The sequence below is a fragment of the Equus przewalskii genome, chromosome 13, assembly GCF_037783145.1.
Source record: "Equus przewalskii isolate Varuska chromosome 13, EquPr2, whole genome shotgun sequence".
In the NCBI taxonomy this organism is placed as follows: domain Eukaryota; kingdom Metazoa; phylum Chordata; class Mammalia; order Perissodactyla; family Equidae; genus Equus; species Equus przewalskii.
This window is the reverse complement of record NC_091843.1, coordinates 49,940,248-49,964,561: the sequence shown is the minus strand read 5'-3', so window position 1 is coordinate 49,964,561 and position 24,314 is coordinate 49,940,248. Positions and strand designations below refer to the sequence as shown.

Here is a 24,314-nt window from a genome sequence, read left to right as displayed (position 1 = left end):
GTTCCCCCTTAGAGGGGATTTTTAAAGCATGAACTTACAGCCCTGTCTTGACCATTAAAGTCCCCAGTGTTATCCTTTCTTTGGCTATAATTAATTATTTTTAAGGAAATGAGACTTAGATGAGCAGTGAATTTAACCATAATCCTTTTTGTGTCTATTCAAAAACGTTAATTATTAGTTGTTATAATTAACTTTTCTTTACTTTCTCCCACCTTTCAAGAATAATATAGTTCAGTATATACCCTTCCAGACAAAGTGCAATCAGAACATAATTATTGTTCTGCTGATTTCTTTTTCACGTTGAGGATTTAGGTATCAAATATTTTTGACCTTACGAAACTTTACCCAACACTTTTTACCTAAGAATATTTTTTTTCTGGTTGAAATTGTTCAAGAGTGTTGACTTTTAAAATGCTTATTTTTATTTATTCTAATATTAACATAGGCTATGTTTTAAAATACTGATGAAAGGTAACTTTAAGACCTCTCTCAGGCAAAGTGTTAAATACAAAAAGCAAGTTACCAAATGCTATGTACAGTAGGAGACTATTTTTGGGAAAAAATACGAAATCAATTTTATTTCTATAGATATGCACACCAAGTTGATAATCATGGTTACACTTGGAAAGATACTGTTTTAGGGGTGGGAAAATATGGGAATTTTAACTTTGTTTCATTTGCATTTTTTACAGTGTTAATGTATCCATACTTTTTAGTAAAATAAAGTACAATCCATTTTTTTAAAGTATAGGTTTTGCATTATTACCTTACAAAATTTTTGGTTGTCTCCTCCCACACTTATTGGTATTCCAGCAATAGTAAATTCTCCCAAAAAAAAGCCTCTCATTATTCTGGAGAAATTTATCTGGATCTTCAAGTTTGGCTAAAAATTAAATTGACTTTGATCTGATTTATTTATGTATAAACTGACTTTTTCAAACTCTTATTGTTATGTTCAGCTATGTTATTCTTTGAATAGACTTTTTTGGGCTGGCCAGGAAAATTAACGTTTCTATGAAGAAATGTGTTGTGTTAGATATTGACTTAGGAACAAGCATAAGAACAAGGTGTGTGAGTAAGTTGGAGACTGTCTAGTGACGAACACGGTGCTTCTGTCAGGGAAATAGGAATTGTGAGTGAGAATGTGCGTGTTGTGAGATCAAAGGCGGTAAGTCTGTACAAACAATGGAGCAGTCATAGCAGCAAACTTGGAGTAGGACCTACAAACAATGGTGTAGTCATAGCAGCAGACTTATTTCTTCTTGTTTTTTCCCCAATGATTAATTTTGAAGAAATACTGACAGTATAATACAAGGAACACATTTTGACTCAGATCATCAGTTGTTAACATTTTGCCACTTTTGCTTTGTTCTCTTTCTCTGTCTCTCTCTCCACACACACACTCACACACACACACACACACACACACACGAGGTTTTTTTTGGATAAACCCTTTGAAAGTAAGTCACACGCTTACTTTCACCTCTGAATCACAACATTTCACTCTTTGAACCCAGTGCTTAACTAGAGGAATTACCTTTGCCTGAATAAGCTATTTACATTGATAGATGCAAAATGGTGATTTTTCTAATTCTGTCATTTTAGATTTATTAACTGGCATTCTTCTGTGAAGAGGAGCTTATCCCCTTCCTACTTCCCCTCTGGTATCTTTAAAGATTCATGAGTTTTTGTTAATTAACAGTTTTTTCTAGTGTTGTCATTATTCTGTTTAATAGCCAAATTGTCACAGATTTGTCCCATGGAATCTTCTTCAAGTTGTGTCCTTCTGACATGACCCCATTTGTCTTTAATCACCATTTCTTGCTGTCCAACAAGATATGCAGGTTCACCTTATCCTTTCCCAGTTCTAGACTTTTCCAAGGACCCTTCCTTCCTTTTAGTGGGAAATGGTATCTGGAAACAAAGATCTGGATGCTAGGTGCAGTATGATTTATCAAGCAAGTAATAAAGCGTGCTTTCAGTACGTAAAACTAGGAAATATAGTTAGTATATATTTTATATATACGTCTATATATTTAAAACTATGAGTATATACACATATTTTAAATTATAATATTTCACTTCATATGTCTTTCTTTTTCATACATAAGAATTCCAGCATTTCAAGACCCAGATTTATTCTAACAATAAACCTACTAAATAAAATTGAAGATTTTGTGCAATCATTTTTGTCTTAGAGTATGTCCCATTTTGTTTGTGTAGTCACAGTACTGTGTTCAAAAGTTACTTGAATTTGGGCCGGCCTGGTGGCGCAGCAGTTGTATGCGTGCGTTCCGCTTTGGTAGCCTGGGGTTCGCTGGTTCGGGTCCTGGGTGCGGACGTGGCACTGCTTGGCGGGCCATGCTGTGGCGGGTGTCCCACATATGGAGTGGAGGAAGATAGGCACGGATGTTGGCTCGGGGCCAGTCTTCCTCAGCAGAAAGAGGAGGGTTGGCAGCAGATGTTGGCTCAAGGCTAATCTTCCTCAAAAAAAAAAAAAAGAGTTACTTGAATTAATTATTTACTCTTTTTGTTATATTAGAAATTTAACGTGCACTTAGGTTCTTTTTATATTCGATTGGTGAGTTTGTGTTTTTCCGTCTTTTTATTTAACTTAAATTTATGAATACATAGAAAAATTTATTTGGTTTAAAACTATATAAAAAGGTTATTTTTGGAAAAGTCTTGCTCCCCTTGCATCCTATGCATGTATCTATAGGTAAACTATTTTTATTAGGTTCTAGTTCATGCTTCTTTTGCTTTGCTTTGTGCAAACATACACACCCCCCGCACACTCACTTATCCCTAATATATCTCCATTTCTTATTATATTTCCCTTCCTTATTTTTTCTGTCTTAACAAGTCATGTCCTATTTTATAATCTTTTTTCCTTGATTATTTTTTTTCAGCCACTGTATCCTAGAAAATGCTCCATGTAAGTTCATAAGAATCTTCCTCATTTGCGATGGCTACATGGTACTTCACTGTGTGGCTGGACCATAGTTCATCCAACTAGTGTCATGGACGGGCATTTGGGTGTTTTCACTATTTTGCTGTTACACCTAATGCTCTTACAGCAAATTTTTTATGAGCAACTGCTATAGACAAGGCCTTGTCTTAGTGCTGCTTGGTGATAGATTGAAGAATAAGGTGTATTTTCTGCCCTTGAAGTGCTCACAGTCTGGTGGAAGGAAGTTTTCAGAAATGGGCTAGGAAAGAAGTGGCCCAGTACCAAGTAGTTAAATAGAATTTGGATATTCTCAGTAATTCTCATTATCTGCCTGCAAATTCTCTTAGAAGCAGGGTAAAACAAATATATGGGAGTACATATTATGCTGTACTTTAGCTTCCAAGTAAAAATAAAAAGAAACCTTTTAAGTTGAGATGCGTACTCTTCAATAAATCAGTGTTTAGTAAATTTGAGCTACAATTGCTAGATTTCATTAAATCGTTTTAATCTAACAGCACTTTCTAAAGGTAAAATATTAGGGAAATTTTTCTCTTACTGATGTTATTCAGCCAAAATAGTAAGTCTCTTTTATTTATTGTGTCTTTCTTTTTTAATTTTATTTTTATTTATTTATTTTTTTGAGGAAGATTAACCCTGAGCTAACATCTGCTGCCAATCCTCCTCTTTTTGCTGAGGAAGACTGGCCCTGAGCTAACACCTGTGCCCATCTTCCTCTACTTTTTATATGTGGGATGCTTGCCAAACCGTGCCGTGTCCGCATCTGGGATCCGAACCAGCGAGCCACGGGCGACGACACGGAATTTGCGCACTTAACCGCTGTGCACCAGGCCGGCCCCTATTGTGTCTTTCTTTTTAAACTTCTTATCTCACTTTCGTTCCTAAAAACAAATACGGTTGCACAGCCCATTCATCGTTTTGGGGAACTGGTTGCCTTGGTTTACAGTGTATTTGTTTGATTTTGAAATACAGTTTTTAGAGTCAAATGTTTAGTGCATATCAAGTCAACATTCCTTTTTAGTTCCATGCATTTATTAGATGGTATTACGGGATATTTAATGTGGATGTAGAACCCCATTCTGAATATATTGGTGTTACTACATTCATTGCAAATTATGTGCAGTGCGTTATCTGTATGTCATGATTACCGTTTTAGTTTTTGGTTTGTGGTTACACCTGGCCTATACGTCTTGGCTCAGGGACCTTAGAAACCGAGCACGTGGAATCCTTGGTTACAGTTTTCTAACTGACTGAACAGTATGTGGCCTCTTTCTTTTTGAGTTCTCCTGCTTCACTGTGTAGGTTTGTTCTGCCCTCGTAACTGCCCATTCATTGCCCGTTCCAACCTTGACATTCATTCTGCAATGATGAACCCCACAAAACCCATAGATACTAATTTCCAGAGAAATTTTCAAATAGATACTCTGTATATCTGAAGGACAGTTTTGTAAATTGTGTTAATTTGTTTTAAGAATAGCTTATATTTTATTTTATTTTTTTATTCTTATTTTTTTGAGTAAGATTAGCCCTGAGCTAATATATGCTGCCCATCCTCCTCTTTTTTGCTGAGGAAGATTGGCCCTGAGCTAACATCCATGCCCATCTTTCTCTGCTTTATATGTAGGATGCCTGCCACAGCATGGTTTGATTAGCAGTGTGTAGGTCTGTGCCCGGGATTCAAGCCGGTGAACTCTGGGCCGCTGAAGCAGAGTGTGCAAACTTGACCACTATGCCACCTGTTTTATTTTAATTATGCCAAAAGAAATATGAAAAGCTTAGAGGGCATATATATATATATATTTTTTTTTTGGCGGGGGTAGGGGTGAGAAAGATTGTCCCTAAGCTAACATGTGTTGCCAATCTTCCTCTTTTTGCTTGAGGAAGATTGTCCCTGAGCTAACATCTATGCCAGTCTTCCTCTGTTTTGTATGTGGGATGCTGCCACAGTATGGCTTGATGAACAGTATGTAGGTCCACGCCTGGGATCCAAACCCATGAACCCCAGGCCGCCGAAGCAAAGCTATGACCTTAACCACTACGCCACCAGGCTGGCCCCGAGATTATACAATTCTTTTTAATTGTATAAGAAATGATGATCTTTTGTTTTATCATGTATTAATGTTTTTTCCCCAATTGCTTTCTTATAATTCATTTCATATTAGTATCTTGCCTTCATGCTACTTAATTTTTAATGGTTTATATAATTGTGAATAACCCTAGTGTGCTACTTTGCTTTCCATACATACCATTTCAAAATAATATGAATCTTGTTTATTGGTTTTCGGAATCAATTTATGGATAGTGAGTGAAAACTTGGTGGTGATGTCAAAACAATATAAATGTTAGGAATTTTTAACAGTATAAAAGTAAAAGAATAGCTGATGAATGGGAGAAGGAGGTAAGAAGAGGTTCAGGGAGAAATTTAGAAGTACACATGAGGATCTTGTAGAGGGTTATTTCATGTTATAAAAGTAACCAGTAGAAGAACTAGAAATAACTTCCAAATATTGGGGAGGGGTAAGCAAAGTGAGAAGTAATAGAATGAGCTGAATTTTCATCTTTCGTACGGGGGTCATTAGACATTTTTTAGGGTTGAAAAATCAAAAAGTAGAAGAATATGTATATTAATCCAGTTCTGGAGGTGACTACCAGAAGACTTAAAAGTAGAAACGTTTTTAAAAAGGAGTTGCCTCTGGGTTGGAGCAGGGAACCATTGCCTTGGTTTATAATGACTTGTCTACGCATTTGATGTGTCCCTCTGTACACAAGTTAATTTTAAAAATTTTAATATGTATTTGTAATAGAAAGTTATAGACAGTAAAGTACAGAGAAAATAAACCTAGGGAATAGGTTTAGTCATTCACTTATCCATGATTAACTTATCCCATTTTCATTAATTTTAGGTAAAACATGTCTTAATTTTAACATGATGTCATCTCTAACTAATGTAATACATTAGAGCCAGGTTTAAAGGGCGAGTGATTTACTGGTGGAGAGTTCATTGCTGTTTGGATTTAGAAGTCAGCCCTCCTGAGATAGTTCACACCACCTCACATCCCATATCTTGGGCAGGGATGTAGGCACCTTTGGGTCCTGGTGACTTGACACAGAGCTGCAGGTGGGCTGTCTTCTTTGTGTAAAGGCCCTCAGCTGGGGATCAACTGTCACCCGCCTTAGGGGAGAGTTTTCCCAAGTGTTCCTCGAGTGCCACCAGCCACTTCCTTTCCAGGTCAGTGCCCTGCTTCAGCAGTTGTCCCTGCCACCCCCACCACGCCTCTCCAGCTTGCCAAAGAAAGTCTCCACTTCTCCTTATTTGAGCCAAGATAGGGCTGATTTCAAAATAAATTTCACCCAGAAACAAAAGGAGAAGCCAAATACAAAAGCAAAAAATGCAGCAGGATAGAAATGGGTGAGACTGCGACACAGAGTTGTTTGTTTGTTTGTTGTTTATTCTTAGGATAATGAGGTCTCAGATCTTGGGCACGTGCGTCGTAATGCCCCTCTTCCATACCCGTGGCAGACGTTGCTAACTGATCCCAGCCCTCCTTTCTGTTGACTCAGCCTTGGAAACTTAGCAGTACAGTGTAGCCATCTTAGTCAATCAGATTTGGCATTCAAGATGCATATCCTATTCTTAAGATAATTGTCTTCTGTCAACAAGTTGACTTCGCAGAGGGAGCTTAGCACGCACACATTCGTGGCATTCTATCTGGTTCTGCCTGACTGAAACCGATTTAGTTGCTGCTGGCTAAGGCTGGGTCTGCTCTCAGACCTTGGTGACCTCCATGGCAGTCACCATTCCTGTCATCCTGGAAACATCCCATCCTGTCCCAAACCCTTCTGTTTCTATTTTAAAGTTAGACCACCTTAGTTCTCCAGATTTCTGATGAATGCTCTACTTACTTGCCCATATTTTTAACACCTGCTTTATCTCCAGTTTCTTTTTCTCTCTTTGGCCAAATTCAACAATAGCATGTGTACAGTCAGGAAAAAAGTCTTGTAAGTCTTGCCTTGTTTCTGTGATAGACCACAGCCTATTTATAATAGGACACAACTTATTTATAATAGGACACAGCTTGTTTATAAAGCAGCTCACTCCTCCTAACTACTATTTTCTTGGTTTATATGATTTTTAAAAATTATCACGTTATGTGACTGCCCTCAACCAAACATATTGACTTTAGTGAGGTCTGAGGTTTAACTCCAACCACTAAAAATAAATGGTTATGGCTTTTTGAAAATGTGAACTGAATGCTTAAGCAAAGCCTCCAGAAACCCTATGTGTGTCAGTCTCCTGGTGCTCAGTAACTTAAAATGGAAACATGGCATATGTGGCCTTTCTTCTAGCTGATTTCTAATATCAAGTCAATACAGCATTTTAGAATATTTTACTTAATTAAAGTGTCATTTAACATGAGACGCATGAACATATGCATTTCAGAGGCCTCTGCCCATGCGTGAATTTTTGGATCTTGTCTTCATTGCCTCATCAGTATGCCAGTAGGTGTCACTGTGTACATTAAATGGAAATCAAAGATGTCATTAAGTGTATTTCCAAAATTAAGTATCATTAAGAGAGTTTTTTCAAAAAGAGAGCTCCCAACAGTAAGCAAGCATATTTTTACCCCTTCCTTTTTTTTATTTCAAAAAATTATCTTCTTAGGCTGTTTTCAGAAAACATAACACCTTTCCCCCATCCTGCTGTCTTACTACCTTATATGAGCTCTTACATACATGTAAGCATAGTTGTTTTGAGTGCATTCATAAGAACCAGAAGACAACACATAGCCTAATGTATTAGATTGAAGGGGTGGATCGTTTTGCACTTGTGTGTGTCACTCTCCTGGTATAGAACTGTATTGCTAGAAACATTTTAGGGGGAGGAGGGGTAAGATTTCTTCACTCCAGATATTTAGTTGTGACAATACAAGAGTATCTTTAAAAATCTAAAAAGATGCAGTGAATACATCTGTGTGTGTGCAGCATGTATATATTTACCACCTGAAGATTTTTTTAACAGGTATTTTTAGACACTATATATTTATTAGGCTACTCCTCAGATTTCTGGATTTTTCTGTAACAAACAAACTTCACTGATCATGTTTTCTATAATGTTAGCAGAATTTAATTGTTTAAATATCTGAGATTTTTTCTGTGGGCTCACTCTTCTGCTCACCCCTTCAAAAAATGAAAATATTTGACTTTTTGCCTTCTATTGCTTTTGGGCGGAAAAAAGCAAGATACTCATGTATTCATCTATAAACCTTTGATATTAAGGTCAGCAGTGTCATAGAATGCTTTCTTCAGTTTAGTAATGTAAATCAAGACTGTACAAATGTTCCGGAAAGCTCTGTGTGTGTTTGTGTGTGTATGTGTGTGAACATTGTGTTCTGTTGTCTGAAATACTCGTGTGATTTTCCCATTCAGAAGAACATTGGTGTTCCTTTCACGCAGAGTGACTTAGAGAAGGCTCGTGGTGGCTGAGAGTACCTGTGTGAAACTTCAGGGCATACATGCGCTCCTGCAGAGTCAGTGTTAACTTACTTTCGACCTTATTTTCTCTTATATTAATAATAAAAACGGAGGTATGTTCCTTCTATCTAATGGCAAGGGGAAAATTGGCTGCAAGACATAATACATATGCAATTAAAATGCAGTGGGGCTTACTCAGAATTCCTTTCCATTTCTAACTCTTTAAATCAGTAATTAAAATCCCAGCCCTTGCAGGCGCTGTGGTACACTGCAGTGAGCCATGCGCCCGGGGCCAGCGGGTCCGGGCTGCAGCCGATCCACCAGCGCTCTGGCTGTGTATTTCTGGGCAGAGCTCAGATTTTTCAGTTCTCTGGTCTGGGAAGAGGGAGACAAGTGTTGTTCCGAATGTTAAATATGGGTTTAGCTGAACCAATGACATTTCGTTTCTTAAAAGCAAAAGTGAAATCAAAGTAAATATGGAAAAATGTAAACATCTGTTAAATCTTGATGGTGGGTAGATAAGTCTGTTTATACTGTTTCCTACCCAGAGACTCTGATCTAACTGGTCTGGTTGGAGGCCTGGACAGTGATACTTCAAACGGTTCTTCAGGTAACTAATGTGCAGCCAGGATTGAGAACCACTGGTCTACAGGGCTTCTTACTACCAAGGAGACAGGCCAGATGTGGTTGATGGAGCAGTTTCCAAATCTGAGTCCAAGAACTGGTGTCAAAGAACCTTGTAAGTGTTCCCTATCCTTTGGTGGGTATGGGATGGTGGCTAGAGGCTTACAGTATGGATGCATGGTGGGCGGTGGGTGTCCTGGCCTTTTTTTTTTTTTTTTGAGGAAGATTAGCTCTGAGCTAACTACTGCCAATCCTCCTCTTTTTGCTGAGGAAGACTGGCCCTGAGCTAACATCCATGCCCATCTTCCTCTACTTTATACGTGGGATGCCTACCACAGCATGGCTTTTGCCAAGCAGTGCCATGTCCACACCCGGGATCTGAACCGGCAAACCCCGGGCCACCGAGAGGCAGAACATGTGAACTTAACCGCTGCGCCACCGGGCCGGCCCCATGTCCTGGCTATTTCTGAGAGCTGCTTTTTCTCGATGGTGTTTCCCTTGATTTGAAATCTTTGCTCTTTTCCATTCCTGCTGGATTAACTTTCACCACCTGCTGCCAGCCTCCACCCTGAGATCTCTGCTCCACCTGAAGGAGCCCAGTCTCCTCTGCTCTTTCATCGCTGTAGTCTTCAACATCTGCCTGGCTGGAAGTCATGGTGATTTTGGAGCTAGAGTAGTAAATCCCTTGCTGTTGGTAGGATTCTGGCGACAGATGATCTGAGTGGAGGGTTGGCACTGACTGTAGCAACAGTAGCTTCAGTGAACTTATTTCTTTAGCTATCATGAAGTCAATGGAAATTTACTGTTTGCACCAGAAAAAAAATTCTTTAACATATAGTCTATCAGAAATGCTTCTGTTGAATAATATAAAGTTCCTTCAACACTTACATGAGCATTGACTCATTGCTAGGTGCTTCCCAGAATGATGAAGTAATTCAAAGAGATCTTAGTCTTCAAGGACTGTGTATCCTCTTATGAGAATAATTCTCATGATGGCGGGGGCAGGGTGGGGGGTACTTTTTCTTATTAAGAATGATTAACTCACTGGTGCAGAAACCAATGGACTTAGTAGAAGCAATTTTTAAGATGTGAAAATATAAAACCTTTTTAAAAAATTAGGAGCAGGGAACATGTAAGTCTGTGTGTGAGAAAGTATGTTCAAATTTCGGTTCCGAAAGGCCATATGGAAATGGGTATTATGTATTATTAGAAAGCATAACTGGAGAAAGATAAACTCTCACCTGTCAAAGACCTGAGAGCCATAATTTTATTCCTTTACCCTTATAAGTATTGGTCCTTTTTGAGAGGGAAAATGATCTAGATATTTAAATATTGCTAGTATTTATTATGAGGAACTTTTCCATACTACCTAAGTTTTGGATTTCTTGAAATGTAGTTTGTTTTCTTTTCATTTAGCAAGTATTTATTCTTTTCCTAATTTATGCCTTGTACTGTGAGTGACGCTGAGGAGACTGTAGAAAAGAAATAAAATGCAATTTCCTTCATGTAGGAATTAATAGGCTATTTGAAGAGATTGCAGTTACAACAATGAAAACTAGCCACTTAGAAGCTGGAGAAGATCAGGTGGGCCCAGAGGGGCTGGCATGCAGCGGATATTTGGGCATCCCAGCCCTGTTACTGCCCAAGTTCTAGAACTTCTCGCTCCTCTGCTGTCTTTGTTCCGTACGCCTACCCCCGTTCAAGGTTTACCTCGCCTCTGACTCTTTTGACTTTGTCTCCTGTCATTGCTCCTTGGACTTGACAAGTATCCCTTTCAGGATCTTGACTCTCCGTCCTCTCCCTTGGAGTGTCCTGCACACTTGTTCCTATTCTCTCTGACCTTGACCTCTGGGGGTAAACACAGTGCCCAGTTGGTGCCTGATCTCAGGTCTCTCCTCCACGGTGGCTCATCTGGAATTAGTCTGCCCTGTCTTGCTTCCTACTGGGTGTCTGCATCTAGGTAGCCTGTAGGTACCTAAATTCAAGATGTCCCATGCTGATTTCGTTATCTCCATTCTTTCTTTCTCTCTTTCAAAAACAAATGATATTTTTTTGCCCTCTGTATCTTTGAGTCCAGACATCACCATCTACCCAGGTTCCCAACATAAAATCTCAGGATACTCATCGTCTCTCCCTCATCTGGGCACTCAGCTATTTACAGAAATATCCATGGTGTCTGGTCCCTGCTCCCAGTCCCCTCCACGTTCCCTGTGTACTCGCAGTGGCTACGCCACCTCTCTTCTATAGAAGGTTCTCCCTTCTGTGTCCTTCCACGCCTCTTTTAAATTTGCCTTTCTGAATATTTCTGCTGCCTCTTGGCTATCTGCAGGCTGAAGGTCAGACTTGTAGGTATGGTTGAGACAAGCCCCTTCCCAATCCTGTCCCAGGCTGCCTCTCCAAGCTTCTCTCAACTGGCCCCCCATCTCCCCTCCCCCAAGATTCAGCCAAGTTTCACCTCATAGCAGTTTGTTAACGTTGCACAGGTGGATCAGACCAATTCTGGATGTCTATCTTTGTACTTATTGTTCCCTAGTCCTGGAGTGTCCTCCACCTCTCTGGGTCCATGTCTACCCTGTACACAGAGAATCCAGTACCCAGCTCAGAAACTTGCTCCTCTGTGAATCCTTACCTAACTATTCCAGATAGAGTTGGTTGCACTCTCCTCTGCACGTTTAATGTACCCTGTTTATGTCTCTTTCATACCACCTTTAGCCCTGTGTGATGGTCATCAGTGAACAAGTCTGTCCCTCCACAGGTCTGTCAACTCTGACCCGCAGATCATGCTTTATGCTTCTAGTTATCTCCTGTGTACTGGGCACCTACACAGTGTTCAGGCCATCTGTGTTGGATGAAAGATAGGCCATGTTGAATGGAGTTTTAAAACTTGGAAAGTTTTTGGCCATATATTTAATGTTGAGTTTTGGTTTCTTTTTTTTTGCTGAGGAATATTTTCCCTGATCTAGCATCTGTGCCAGTCTTCCTCTATTTTGTGTGTGGGTCACTGCCACAGCATGGCCACCGACAAGTGGTGTAGGTCCACACCCGGGAACTGAACCCAGGCTGCTGAAGTGGAGCGTGCTGAACTTAACCACTTGGCCATGGGGCTGACTCCAAGTTTTATTTCTTAATTATCCTTAAATTTTGGTTTACTGAAGGTACCTGCCCTATGCTCTTATAATTTAAAACATAATTACTTGTGAATCTCTTTGGGAAGAGTATGTTTCTAAATTTTTATACTATTGATAATCTCCTACTTTGCTACATTTATGATGTCATTGCATTTGGTGGACGATTGTTTCTAATTAAAATACCCCATTTACTACACAGGTATGTTCTGGTTCTCTTCTTCTCCTAGGTATGCAACATTGTCCACTAACTACGTTAAAAGTTATGTAAGTATAATACCTATTAAAATTAAAAACGTAGACTTATGAACGTTGTGTCCAGTTGGTCCTAGAATTAAATGGCACAGTAGGGACAGCAGACGTTATATTTGGTTTTTGCAGCCCTTATAAATTCTTGGGTTACATGTGTTCAGTTTAGCATAGTTTCAAAAATTAGAGCAAGAGAAGCTTGGGAGTCAGTTGTTGAAGTAGAGCAGTCACCCAATGGAATGTCCAGTTTTGTAAAAAATATATATACATATTATTTATTTAATTATTTTAAGTTCATTAAGTGTCTAAATGCCTTTTCCTCAAATCTAAAATTATATACTAGGTTTTACAAAATTGTCTTATAGTTACACTTTTGTCTTTATTTTATAGACTCTTAAATTGTTAGTAATTTGCATAGTGATCAGATAATTTGGCTTCATGTGTTTTGTCCCATTCAACGTGCTGTTTAATATGAACTTTGTGGGGTCTGGCCCCGTGGCCGAGTGGTTGGTTCACGCGCTTCACTTAGGCGGCCCAGGGTTTCACCAGGTCGGGTCCTGGGTGCAGACCTAGCACCGCTCGTCAAGCCATGCTGAGGCGGCATCCCATGTAACAAAACTAGAAAGACCTACAACTAGAATAAACAACTATGTACTGGGTGTGCTTTGGGGAGGAAAAAAAAGAAAAGAGGAAGATTGGCAGCAGATATTAGCTCAAGGCCAATCTTTAAAAAAAAGAAAGAAAAATGAACTCTGTGACCAAGGGAACACAGCTAAGAAAGCCACATGTTATTCATTGATAATAAACTCAAAATTCGTTTTTCTTTTGACTTTGAGTGTGCTTATGTGGAAGAAGACAGCCTGGTGCTCCGGGCGTGCTCAGAGCGGCCGTTGGGCATCTACCCAGTCAAGAGCTGCCACAGTCGGCTTCTAGGGGTCTGATGTAGGTGTTAGCTCCCAGGAGTCGTTTAAGTAAGTGTGTGAGAACATAGATATTTCAGTTCGGAAAAGTTCTTCCAAGATCTTAATGTCCTCAGTGGAAGTATATGTTAGAACATACTGTGTATTTATAACCCACATTCCGGCTATGTGGATGTGAAAGCGTAAAGTAGGCATATTTGATTTGAAGCTGTTTTTTGGGGTGGTAGGTAAGGATCCTGATTTCATCCTGAGGTTATCAGCAAGGGGTGGAGAGTGGAGGGAAGTGGGAGACTGGGAGGTGGGAAGAGTTGTGTGGGAAGGTTGGTTCCTGACAGTGGGGTTCGTTCTGACTGCACGTGAGAGCTCCCACCACCCATGAGAAGCCTGTGAGTCTTGACCTTCACTGTGTTGATTGGGGGGGGCCATCTCAGCCACTCATCCAGGAGGTTTGGTAAATACAGGTACTCCTGGTTAACTGCCTCCAAAGGCCTTCATGAGGAAGCGTCGCAGCTTGCTCCTGGGAACGCCCGTTTGGAGATCTGCCCACATTTTCTGAACACAAGTTTCAGGTCCTTCTCACTTTCCAACTCAGATATTACTCCTGTCTGTAACATTACCTGTGTAATTTTGGCTTTCAGATTCAAGGACATTACTTAAGAATTCAAATTTAAATGAATTTTACCTGACCACTCACTATCTTCCTTGTTAAACTCAGTCCCATCAGTTATAGTCTAGTCCATTGAGTTGTGAATGTCTCAGGATTAATCATTCAACCACAATTAAGTACCTACTCTGTGGCAAGGACTCAATTAGGCACTGGAGAGAGAATTAGAATAACGGCTAAGAGTGAGGTCGAGGCTATGTCTATCAAAACACATATATATGAAACAATGAACCACAAACATGGTAGGTGTATACAAAGAGCTCTAAGACTGCAGAACCTGCATGGAGTGGACTGTTCCTCTGCATTCTTAGAGTGGCTACCTAACTTATCATCCATACTGACATACTTTTAAAGAAAAAGGTGGTGGTATTGATCATTGCGCTGGGATAACAGTGGTAAACCTGGGCTGTCTGGGGACAGCGGGAGTGCGTGGTTACTCTCTCCACTTCCCACCCTGCACCTGGCTCGCTCTGGGTTCCTCCGCACTGCCGTGCTTATTGTCTGCCGTCACGCACCTTACAAGATTACAAATTTAACCACTGTCATGTGCCTTATTAATTGTGAATACAGCAGAGTGGGTCTGATTTGAACTAACTTTTTGCTTCCAGTTAGGCCCAAATAGAAAACCTATAAAAGAAAAAGTATTTGGAAAATAACATGTGGCCTGTGGTTCAGAAGCACTGATTTTACAAGGGCCCTCAGGCATACATTTTGGTCAGGGTGGTTGAAAAAGAAATTTTATTCTAGTGATCTCAAAATCTAAAAAAATGAAGCTGAAGCATTTTGTATGGTGTGATTTGTAAAATGGCAAAACTTATAGTATTTCTTGAAAAATCTAATGTGTTTGAAGTACACTTACCACTTTTGTGCTTTTCTGTTACTTTTTTTCATTATGCACGCTGGGGCTATAAATAAAAAGTCGGAAGCTTCGCCAGAAAATCCCGTGTTCGGATGTGCGTAAACCTCCCCCGGGAGGCCTGGCCGGTGCTGGCATGGCCTTCCTTAGGGAGAGTGGTCAGGGTGTGTTCACTGAGCAACTGCACCCGGTGCGTGCTGGGTGGGGCACTGTGCTGGGCCCTGAGGACACCCAGGGGAGACCTAGCCTCTGTCTTCAAGAAGCCTCAGGTCTGAGGGGGAGGCCCACACGTAAAGTAGATCACCGAGCTTGAACAAGCTGTTATTAGAGCCCAGAGGAGAGCCGTGGTCTTTGCCTGAAAAAACAAAAAGGAAACAGAACTGGGCTGAGATGTGGAAGGACAGCTTTCCCAGCAAGGAGGCTGCTGAAGTGGGTCTGAAAACCCTATTCTTGCTCAGACTTCATTTTTTCCCTTGTTAACCCGTGGGTTTTTCTTTCCGTTTCTCTCCATTTCTTTCTTTTCTTCATGTACCCCCTGCCTTGAGTTTCTTCTGTCCTCTATCCTTTTTATTTTTTTTTAACTGAAGCTCTCCATAAGCAGATGGGAAGAAATGAATAATAATAACTCAACATTTATTAGACATTTCTGGGTGTTGGATACTTTGCTAAACACTTTACACACATAATCTCATTTACTCCTCAGAGCAATTCTTTGAGGTCACATGCTGTTAATATCTCCTTTTACAGACGAGAGGCAAGTGAGGCACACAGAGGTTAAATAACTTGGTGGGGGCCACACAGTAAGTGGGAGGGACAGGATTTGAACCGTGGCAGCCAGCTCCGTCAGTGTACCATGTGTTCTGTGCACAGTGTACTGTGCCTGCATTCCCTGGGTTTGGACACAGGCCACCAGTGCCAAAGCACATGATTTCAGTGGTGCTTACCCCTTAAATCATGTTGATTCACAAGGGAGAAAGTTATTCCTTCTCACTTATCTTTTAATCCTGTGCCATTTCCCTCACTCCCCTAAGAAATTCTCCAAAAGTTTTAACTTGGCTTTACTTTGCTAATCTCTCTTTCTAAGAGAGAGCAGCAGGCTCAGAACCTTCAGCAAGAAACATAATTTAAAAGTGAGCATTTCTTTTCATACTTGCCTTAAAGTTTTCTTTATTGAAGTAAAAAGGCTGTTTAAAGAAAAATAAGTCCAAATAGGATGCACATGTGGCCAGGTTGCGAAGGTGGTATGAGAATGCATAATTTGGGAGAATACTCCCGTCTCAAGGGAGGATTTAAAGGGAGAAGATAAAAGCCAGACAACCCTCATGGTAAAGTTTTAGCTTTTTTTTCACTGAGGAGTCCTGGAGAGCTGGTAATTCTGTTTCATTTGCTGCCTTTTGCTGCCTTTTCCTTTTCTTATGTTTGAGGAGTTATGTGGCAAAATATTAGGAGTCTGGCTTAGTGATTCCTGCTCCAGACACACACTGAGTTATAACTTTACAGTTATCTATCTGCATGGGCAGTGGGAATGGGAAGCGGTTAAAGTTGTTATCTTTGAAACTGAAAGGAACAATTTGTATGCAGAGAACCTTAATCTTTTATTGTAGTTCTTAGAAATGACTAAATTCTCCCATTTGTAAGTAAATTTTGAGTGTATCTCGAGTTACTAATTTTTGTTTGTTTTCCTGACAATGTCACAAGAATCCAAGAAATGCCCACTTAAACTTCTCAACACACTGGTATAAAAGTTTTAAACTGAGCAGTTATGGCTCGCTAAGTGGTAATTCTACTTTTCTTTTTTAAAGGACAGCACAATTATATTTTCGTAAGATTGAGATTTCAGTGTCTCTTGGTATATTTGTCAGGACAGATTCACAAGTAGTTTGCAAGTGTTCATGAGCAAATCAGGTTAGCAATACATTGATACCAGCACAAATAGATTGTCCTCATCACCACATAGACAAAACAGTCAGGAGCTGGATTTGGTGCTGTAAGCACAAGTGGCATGATATAATGAAGTTGTATTCCATTAAGCTCTTGTGTACGGGGAGCAAAATGTCATCACCTGAATGTGGCTGCATTTCTGTGATACAACCTCATCTGTTCCGTCAACTAGTTTTGCTCTGATCAATAAGCAGTTTTCTGTGGCCTTTCACTGCTGTCAGATGTCATTGAGTGATGTAAATGCACGTCAGAAACTAGAAACTTGACAGCTCACCCAGAGTGGGAAGGGAGAGAGGAGAGGGAAATCGCTGCAAGAGACATGGTTGACAGCTGACATCTCGGGGTAACTGATTGGATACTGTAGCAGTCGGCGCTCTTCCCGTATAAACACGGAGGAACATGATCCTGCTACGTGTAAAATACAGAACAGATGTTTGAAAATAATTTAAGGGAGAAGTTATTATTGTAAACTGTAGCATAGTGGTTGTGTAGATTGTTTATGTAAAGTATACCAAAAATAATTAGTTGCTGTTAGTTTTTGACTAAGAACAATTAAGGCAAATGAAAATATGATATTTCCACACATTTTCTCTACATCTACCTCCAAAACTATAATTGAGAAAGTTTGTGTCAGTCCAGAAAGAGATGTAGCCAAAAAGACCTTTATTATAACAGTATCCGTGCAATAGAATATTATGTAGCAATAAAAGGAGGGAAAGGACAGTGTTTATATCCTCATGTGGGAAGATTGCCAAGGTCCACTGTGAAGTGAAAAAGCAGGAGCTAGAACTGTGTATAATGTGCTGCCGTTTGTGTGGGAGGGAAGGACATAAGACTGACATCAGATGTGCACATAGCCAGGCCGAGAGGGTCTGTGGACAGTGAGGCCCGAGGAGGGAGTGCAGGGGGTGACATGGTCACAGCGTGGTCTGGGTTTCGAGGGAGACTTTTCACTCTTTATCTGTTCATATCCCTCCCCATTTTTTTAAACCATATGGATGTATTACCTATTCACAATAGTGAATTATAAAAAGGCATTTGTTTCACATATGAAATTGTTTTAAATACTCGAAAAGAAATAACAGGTAACGGTAGTTACCATAGTAACACAGGACACCTATTCCAAGCACACTCTGGTTAGATTCTTCATTACCAAAGCTAGAAAAAGGCATTCGGATATATTAGAGTGAGGGGTCATTAAATACTGATTTAAATGATTTTCATGTCATTGACTAAAATTTAGGGACACTTAAGTCGTGAAAATACTACCTATTATTTGTTGAGTGCTAACTGTATTTTAGGCTCCATACTATTTGCCTTGTAAATATTTAATTTTATTTAAGTCCTTACAGAGAAAGTAGTATTATCTTCATTTAACGGATGAATAAACTGATGCCCAGTGCGTTTAAATAACTTACTGTTGGGGGACACAGCCAGTAAGTGGTAAAGCTGGAATTTGAACCCAGGTTTTTGATCTCCAAAGATAAGCCCAGGGTGTGGGTATCAGAGTAGAGAGAGCTGTAAACAGGGGCATGTGTGTACCGTGAGGACAGTTGCCTTAGCCTGTCATCAAGAGTAGCGTGCAGTGTTAAATCTCTAGGGTGGTCCTTCATTGCTCAGACTAAGCCAGGTTTCCCCGTTAAGATGACTTTGGCACCATCTGCATTTCCTTCCAGTTCCTATTTCAGTCATAATCATGTACTTACTCTTGGTTCGTCTTCATCTCTTCCCGGAGTTCCGTGTCTCTTTTATGGCCTACTGTACGCCAGCTCAGAGCCTGGCCTACAAAAGTACTTAATACATTCTTGCTGAAGAATGGCTTTATTTTGAGAGGCAGACCCTGCAGTAATGTCAAGATTACAGTACATTGGTGTGGTTATCTTTTTCAAACTACCTAATGGAATAATTCTTTCTGGTGCATGCTTTTCACTAATGAGGAATGCAGCATTGAAGCCAGAGTGGATTGAGAGCTTGTGGGTTCAAGGCAGAAAGATATCAGTATATTCTATAAATAGTGAACCATCACTTTACTATTAGGAGTAACAGCTGTAAAGAGAGAAGATTAGGGAGTTAAGAAAATCACGAGAGATAAGGTTTACTTTGACAACGGGGAAACTTAATTAAAAAAATCCACTGTAGGACACAGTTGTGTTAGGACTTTAATCCTATTATTGTGATGCTCAAGATTTGGGGTACTCTTTGCCTTGTGTCTATATGTCTTGAGACCTCCCCTCTTTTAGGCTAATCTCCTGGGCTACAGCCCAGGCTGCTCCCCTGACCACCACATCTCCACTCTCTTTTGTTTTCACTTTTACTTTTGAATTTTTTTTCTTTTCACTTCAGGATCAAGGTTGTAAGAGTATAGGGATGGGTTTAAAATTAGGGCTATCCCCACTGCTCATCCAAGTCCCAGTCTGAGGGCAGACAGGCTTGATGAATGAGAGAGGGGAAGAAGGAATTTAGGTAGTGGGTGTCTTTGTTGAGAAGGGAGACAGAGTGGGTGGTGTCTGACCATCTCTCCCTTTAATCAGATTGAGGTGCAGCTGGGAGGGAATGCTGCTAGTGGATAGTAGAAAACTGTGCTTTGGATATTGTCAGTCTCTTCCCCACTCATCCCCTTTCTTAAGACTGGCTTAAGTACCTTCTCTGACCTCAAGCTCCTCCCACAGTGCATGACTAGGCTACAGATACATACGCTCCTACATGCTCTTGTCACCTCGCCCAGTCATGTGCTGGGTAGAGACCAGGCCCTTGGTTGGTACTTCCTTCTTATACTTCAGATTCATGTCACCAGCCTAATCATTACATAATTTTGACTGGAACCCAAAGCTGATCATTGTAACATGTAATCTTAGTCATAAATAGAATGTATTGTCTCATCCTGATGAACACTAACCTGGAGATTGTAGATCATGGCCCATCCTATGTGGATGCCTATCATCAGATACTTAGCACGTAGGGTTAATCTGGGGACCTCAAAATTCTCCCCTGCAGTATCCTGTATAGGATAACCCCAAAAGTTCTACTTGTCTTTCGAAATTCTGTTTTCTCAATGGTCTTACCTCAGTGGTGATTCTGGTATTCCTGTATCCATTTACTTTGTTCTCCTTTCCGTTTCACCTAAGTGGGCTGCTGACGTCACCCTTGGTCCAGCACTGATAGAGCCCTGTGGATGCCTTCTCCCTGTACTCTTCCCCTTAGGCCAGCCCTCGTAGTACCTCCTGTCTGTCTCCTCCCCTGCCCCACTCCCCCACCCCCACTCTTTCTTGATTTGTTTCCTCTGGGAACACCTGCATACTGCTGAGTTGTACTGCCTTCATTGCCCTAGAGGGGGCTCCACACATTGTGGGGGAGGTGGAGGGCCACTAGTCCCCTCTCTGTCCCTTCCTCAGCCAGTGCCCACGGACCTATGGTGGTGTTCTCTGTCATCTCCACCAGCAGAGCAGACAGACTAATCTTCCATCTTGCACAGATGACGAAGGGAGAACAGCCTTTGAGGAGTGAGTTCTTAAAAGGTCCCAGTGACATTCCTCAGCATGGCCCGATGAGCGGTGCTAGGTCCATGCCCAGGATCCAAACCAGCAAAAACCCTGGGCTGCTGAAGTGGAGTGCGTGAACTTAACCACTCGGCCACAGGGCTGGCCCCATTTTTTAAACTTGTAGAGGCCCAGTTTTATCATTATTATATGACTGAGTTCTTTTTTTTAAAATTTTTTTCCTTTTTCTCCCCAAAGCTCCCCAGTACATAGTTGTATATTCTTCGTTGTGGGTCCACCTAGTTGTGGCATGTGGGACGCCGCCTCAGCGTGGTTTGATGAGCAGTGCCATGTCCGCGCCCAGGATTCGAACCAACGAAACACTGGGCCACCTGCAGCGGAGCGCGCGAACTTAACCACTCGGCCACGGGGCCAGCCCCATGAGTTCATTTTTAAATTGATATAGTATAATTATAAAATGCTTAAAGGCAAACCTAAGGAACATATAATTTTTGATGTAGAGCAAAACTTTGGAGAAGACTTGAATAACTTTGTACTCTTTCCTATCTACTCTAAACTCTTTAGAATTCATTATTTTGCAGTCAGAAAGATTTTTCTGCACATCTGACCAAATCAGCTCCTGTTTACAGTCATTGAGTGGTTTCTCAGTGGTCATTTGGTAAAGGCCAGTCAATCCTTAGCATGGCTTAAGTTAGGGCCCAGTGTGGTCTGCCTCCTACCTATCTAAGTGGCTATTTCTTTTTCTTTCTTTTTTTTTTTTTTGCTGAGGAAGATTTGCCCTGAGCTAGCATCTGTGCCAGTCTTCCTCTATTTTGTATGTGGGTTGCCACTACAGCATAACTGATGAGTGGTGTATGTCTGCGCCTGGAATCTGAACCTTTGAACCTGGAGCATACCAAAGTTAACCACTATGGCACAGGATGGCTCCCTAAGTGGCTATTCTTGATCCTTTCTCTTCACTGAGCTCCAGTCTCACAATCTTAGTGCCGCAAGTGAATCTGTTTCTTTTGTTAAACTAACTTCCCCCTGGACCTTGTCCTCCTCCACCCTCAACTCCCCCTTAGGCAACAAGTCTCAGTTTCTTCATCACCTTCACATCAGCTTAGACCTGACTGGGCTGTCCTCTTTCAGGCTTTCTCAGCAGTCTGTCCTTTCCTGGAGCATTTATCAGAGTCTGCATTCTACTGGTGGTTCACTGTATTCCCAGCATCTAGCACCTGTTTACACATTGAAGTAATCAATACATTTTTACTGAATAAATAAATAAAGTGACTGGAACCAGAAGTGAGAGTAAATGATTTATCCAGGATAGTGTGGCTACTTAATATCAGAATTAAGACAAAACCCACAGCACTTTCCACTGTATCTGGTTTTTGTTTCTTTATTAGTAGTCTGTGTCCACACATGTGACTTGCTCATTCTGATTGCATGAGGAAAATGTGCTCCTGACTTTGTTTCCAAGGAGACCTGGATCTCTGCTTTTTGTTTCCGGCTCCTCTGTGGAGTTGATTCCTTCTGGTGCATTCCCTGTGCTACCTCCTAGCTTCATCACCTGAGCCCTGCTTTGTTCTCTAAGTGTTTTCAGAGCTAGAAACTGAATGTTTACCCACTTTTCTTAATTCTTTAAAGTGACTATTTCAGATTTTGTGGTTATAATTATTTGTGCTTTTGTATTTTAGAAACTTTTATTTGAGTCTCGATCTTGCTGCTCCCTTGTAAAATGTTTTTTCTTTGAATAGTCGATCTGGGACCTTTATCTGTAACATTCTGCATCTCAAATTCTATGTTAGCTATTTCTATGGCTTAATGACACCCCTGCCCTTATTGACTCACTTTAAAGAAAGAGGCTGTTTACTTAACAGTGGCGTGCCATCTGTTTTCCCAAAATACAATCTCTGACCAGAAACTGGGTTAAACAGTAATCCTTCTCACATAAGCCGCCTGGAAACTGTCAGTTCAGCCTTATCTGGTGAGTGATTTGGGATGTGGGCTCATTATGCTAGCATGGCAAACTCGAAGTCATGATCCTTTTTCTCAGCTCTAGACTGTACAGAAAATTTACTAGCTAGCCTTAATTTTGTTATTGGGATCAACAAAACTTCACTGCATTCTCTTTACTCATTTGCTCTGTAAAAACTTAAAGACTGCTCCCCCCAGGTAAACATCTCTCCTTGCTCCTCAAATGCCAAAGGGAAAGACCTCTGGTTCTGCTGTGGCTTCTCCACGGAAAAGACTCTATCTCGTGAGTGACAATGACGTTCTTAAAATGTGGCATCCAGAATGAGCACAGAACACTTTTAGAAGGGTGAATCAGTATGGACCTAGTATACAGATTTTCTCTTCATTGTAGAAGTAAAGGAATAAGTGTCTTGTTTGCTTGCTTGTTTCTTTTTTTAATTTTTTTCCCCTTTTGTTTCAAATTTGGATGTCAGACTTTCCTGAAGGAGGATTTGAAGAAATCCCATGCAGATGCAGATGGACCTCAGATAATGGTGGTAGTGATGATGGTCATTGTAAATTTTGAGGCCTTGGTGTCAGAACTTTGTCCAAAATCCATTGGCACAGATTCTAGAAATCATGAAGGTGAGCTCTTTGCATATCAGCTAAATTAATATAAGATAGAATTGGAGTAGTTGCTGTAGCTTTATGGTGTTCAAGGTAAATAATTGGCACTATTTTGAATGGTGCTGACACACCAAGAGTGAAAAATCACAAGGACAAGGGCTTCTATGGCCTTATTCAATAATTAATTTTGCAGAAAGGCTGCTCATGATCATATTCTGGAGGACAGGCTGCTGATTAGCTCTGAGGCTTTTGAAAAGCCGTTTACTTTTCTGATCCTCAGTCTACTCATCTGTAAAATAATGACAGCAACTTGCTCCTTGTGCCTCACATGAGTTGTTAAATAACATCACAATACTGAGATAAGGATGATTAAATGATTGCTACACGACTCGTCAGTGTTTCCAAGGCATTTTGGTTTGGGGACAGTGGCTCCATTCATAGAATTTGTTGTTTGCCGAAGACCAATGTTAAGCGACCACGTCATGAATACTCCACTATTTGCCTATCGAAGAAGTTCTGTCCCCCATTTGTATGGACAGCTATTCCTTAGAACATTTTAGAAAGATAATTTCGTTTACATCATTGGGTTAGTGCTTTATATATTGCTTTATATTAACTATTTTATTAATATTAATTATATTTTTCTTTACTAATTTTTAAGCCTGGGAACCTCCATTCTGTGTATAGGACTGAGCCTAGCAGAGGTTAGGAATTTACTAAATATTTCATAGACCTTTCGAGTTGAAGGAGTGCTTGGTGGTCATCTAGGTTCACATTTTCACGTATTTACAGATGGTGGGAAGAAGGAGATCCAGGGAAGTTAAGTGGTTTACCAAAGTCAGGGAGTCCTGGAGAAAGCAGAATGTGCCCTTTCTGAAATGCTCTTTCCTACTCCTTACTAGATACACAATTGCCTTTGAAAAAAGTTTAAATGAGGGCTAAAACTTGTGTTTTAAGAAAGGATGCTTTATATACTGTTTTAAATATGTCTCCCCATATACAAATTCAAGGGTGCGTGTGTCTAATCTAAGAAAAATTTATTTTATACTCTTAGAGGAATTACAACTTTTTGCCTCTTATTAAGACTTCAGAGATACAAACCAGTAGCTCAGTAATTGCTTTCTTGAATCTGCCTTTAATAATTACATTTGGTAAAGCTGTATCGAAAATTAGAAAGGCAGAGACTAATGGAAAACTAGATTTTTCACTGAATTAGAAAGCAAGACAATCCATATATTGACAACACTTCAAGTTGAAACAGATCAGGAAAACTGTTTTGGACTGTTTGTGCAAAGAGGCAAACCTGGGCCTGATGGGCAGTGGCACCCGCATTTTATAGAGGCAGAGAAACTCTAAGAGATTTCATGTAAATCGGCGTGTGGAGAGGAGGGAGTCCAGGTCTGATTTAGATACAAGTCATTTGAATCTTTTAC

General features: G+C 40.4%; 1 protein-coding gene across 20 annotated transcripts in view; it reads left to right on the top strand.

Moving 5' to 3' along the window:
• SNX24 (sorting nexin 24) overlaps positions 1 to 24,314 on the top strand; it is a 141,699-nt gene that overhangs the window by 32,737 nt on the left and 84,648 nt on the right. For 4 of the 20 annotated variants that reach the window (XR_011525169.1, XM_070569426.1, XM_070569425.1 and 1 more), the window contains exons 2-3: positions 8,989 to 9,179; positions 12,392 to 12,456. The exons of 6 other annotated variants lie outside the window; for them this stretch is intronic. Coding sequence is in view for 6 of the 14 variants with exons in the window: in XM_070569426.1 (XP_070425527.1) it covers positions 9,122 to 9,179; positions 12,392 to 12,456 (123 nt within the window). In the remaining 8 variants the exon portion in view is untranslated. Of the gene's footprint in view, positions 1 to 8,988; positions 9,180 to 12,391; positions 12,457 to 22,748; positions 22,900 to 24,314 lie in introns of those variants that run through there. 10 more of the 20 variants (XM_070569430.1, XM_070569435.1, XM_070569427.1 and 7 more) reach the window with 6 other exon arrangements.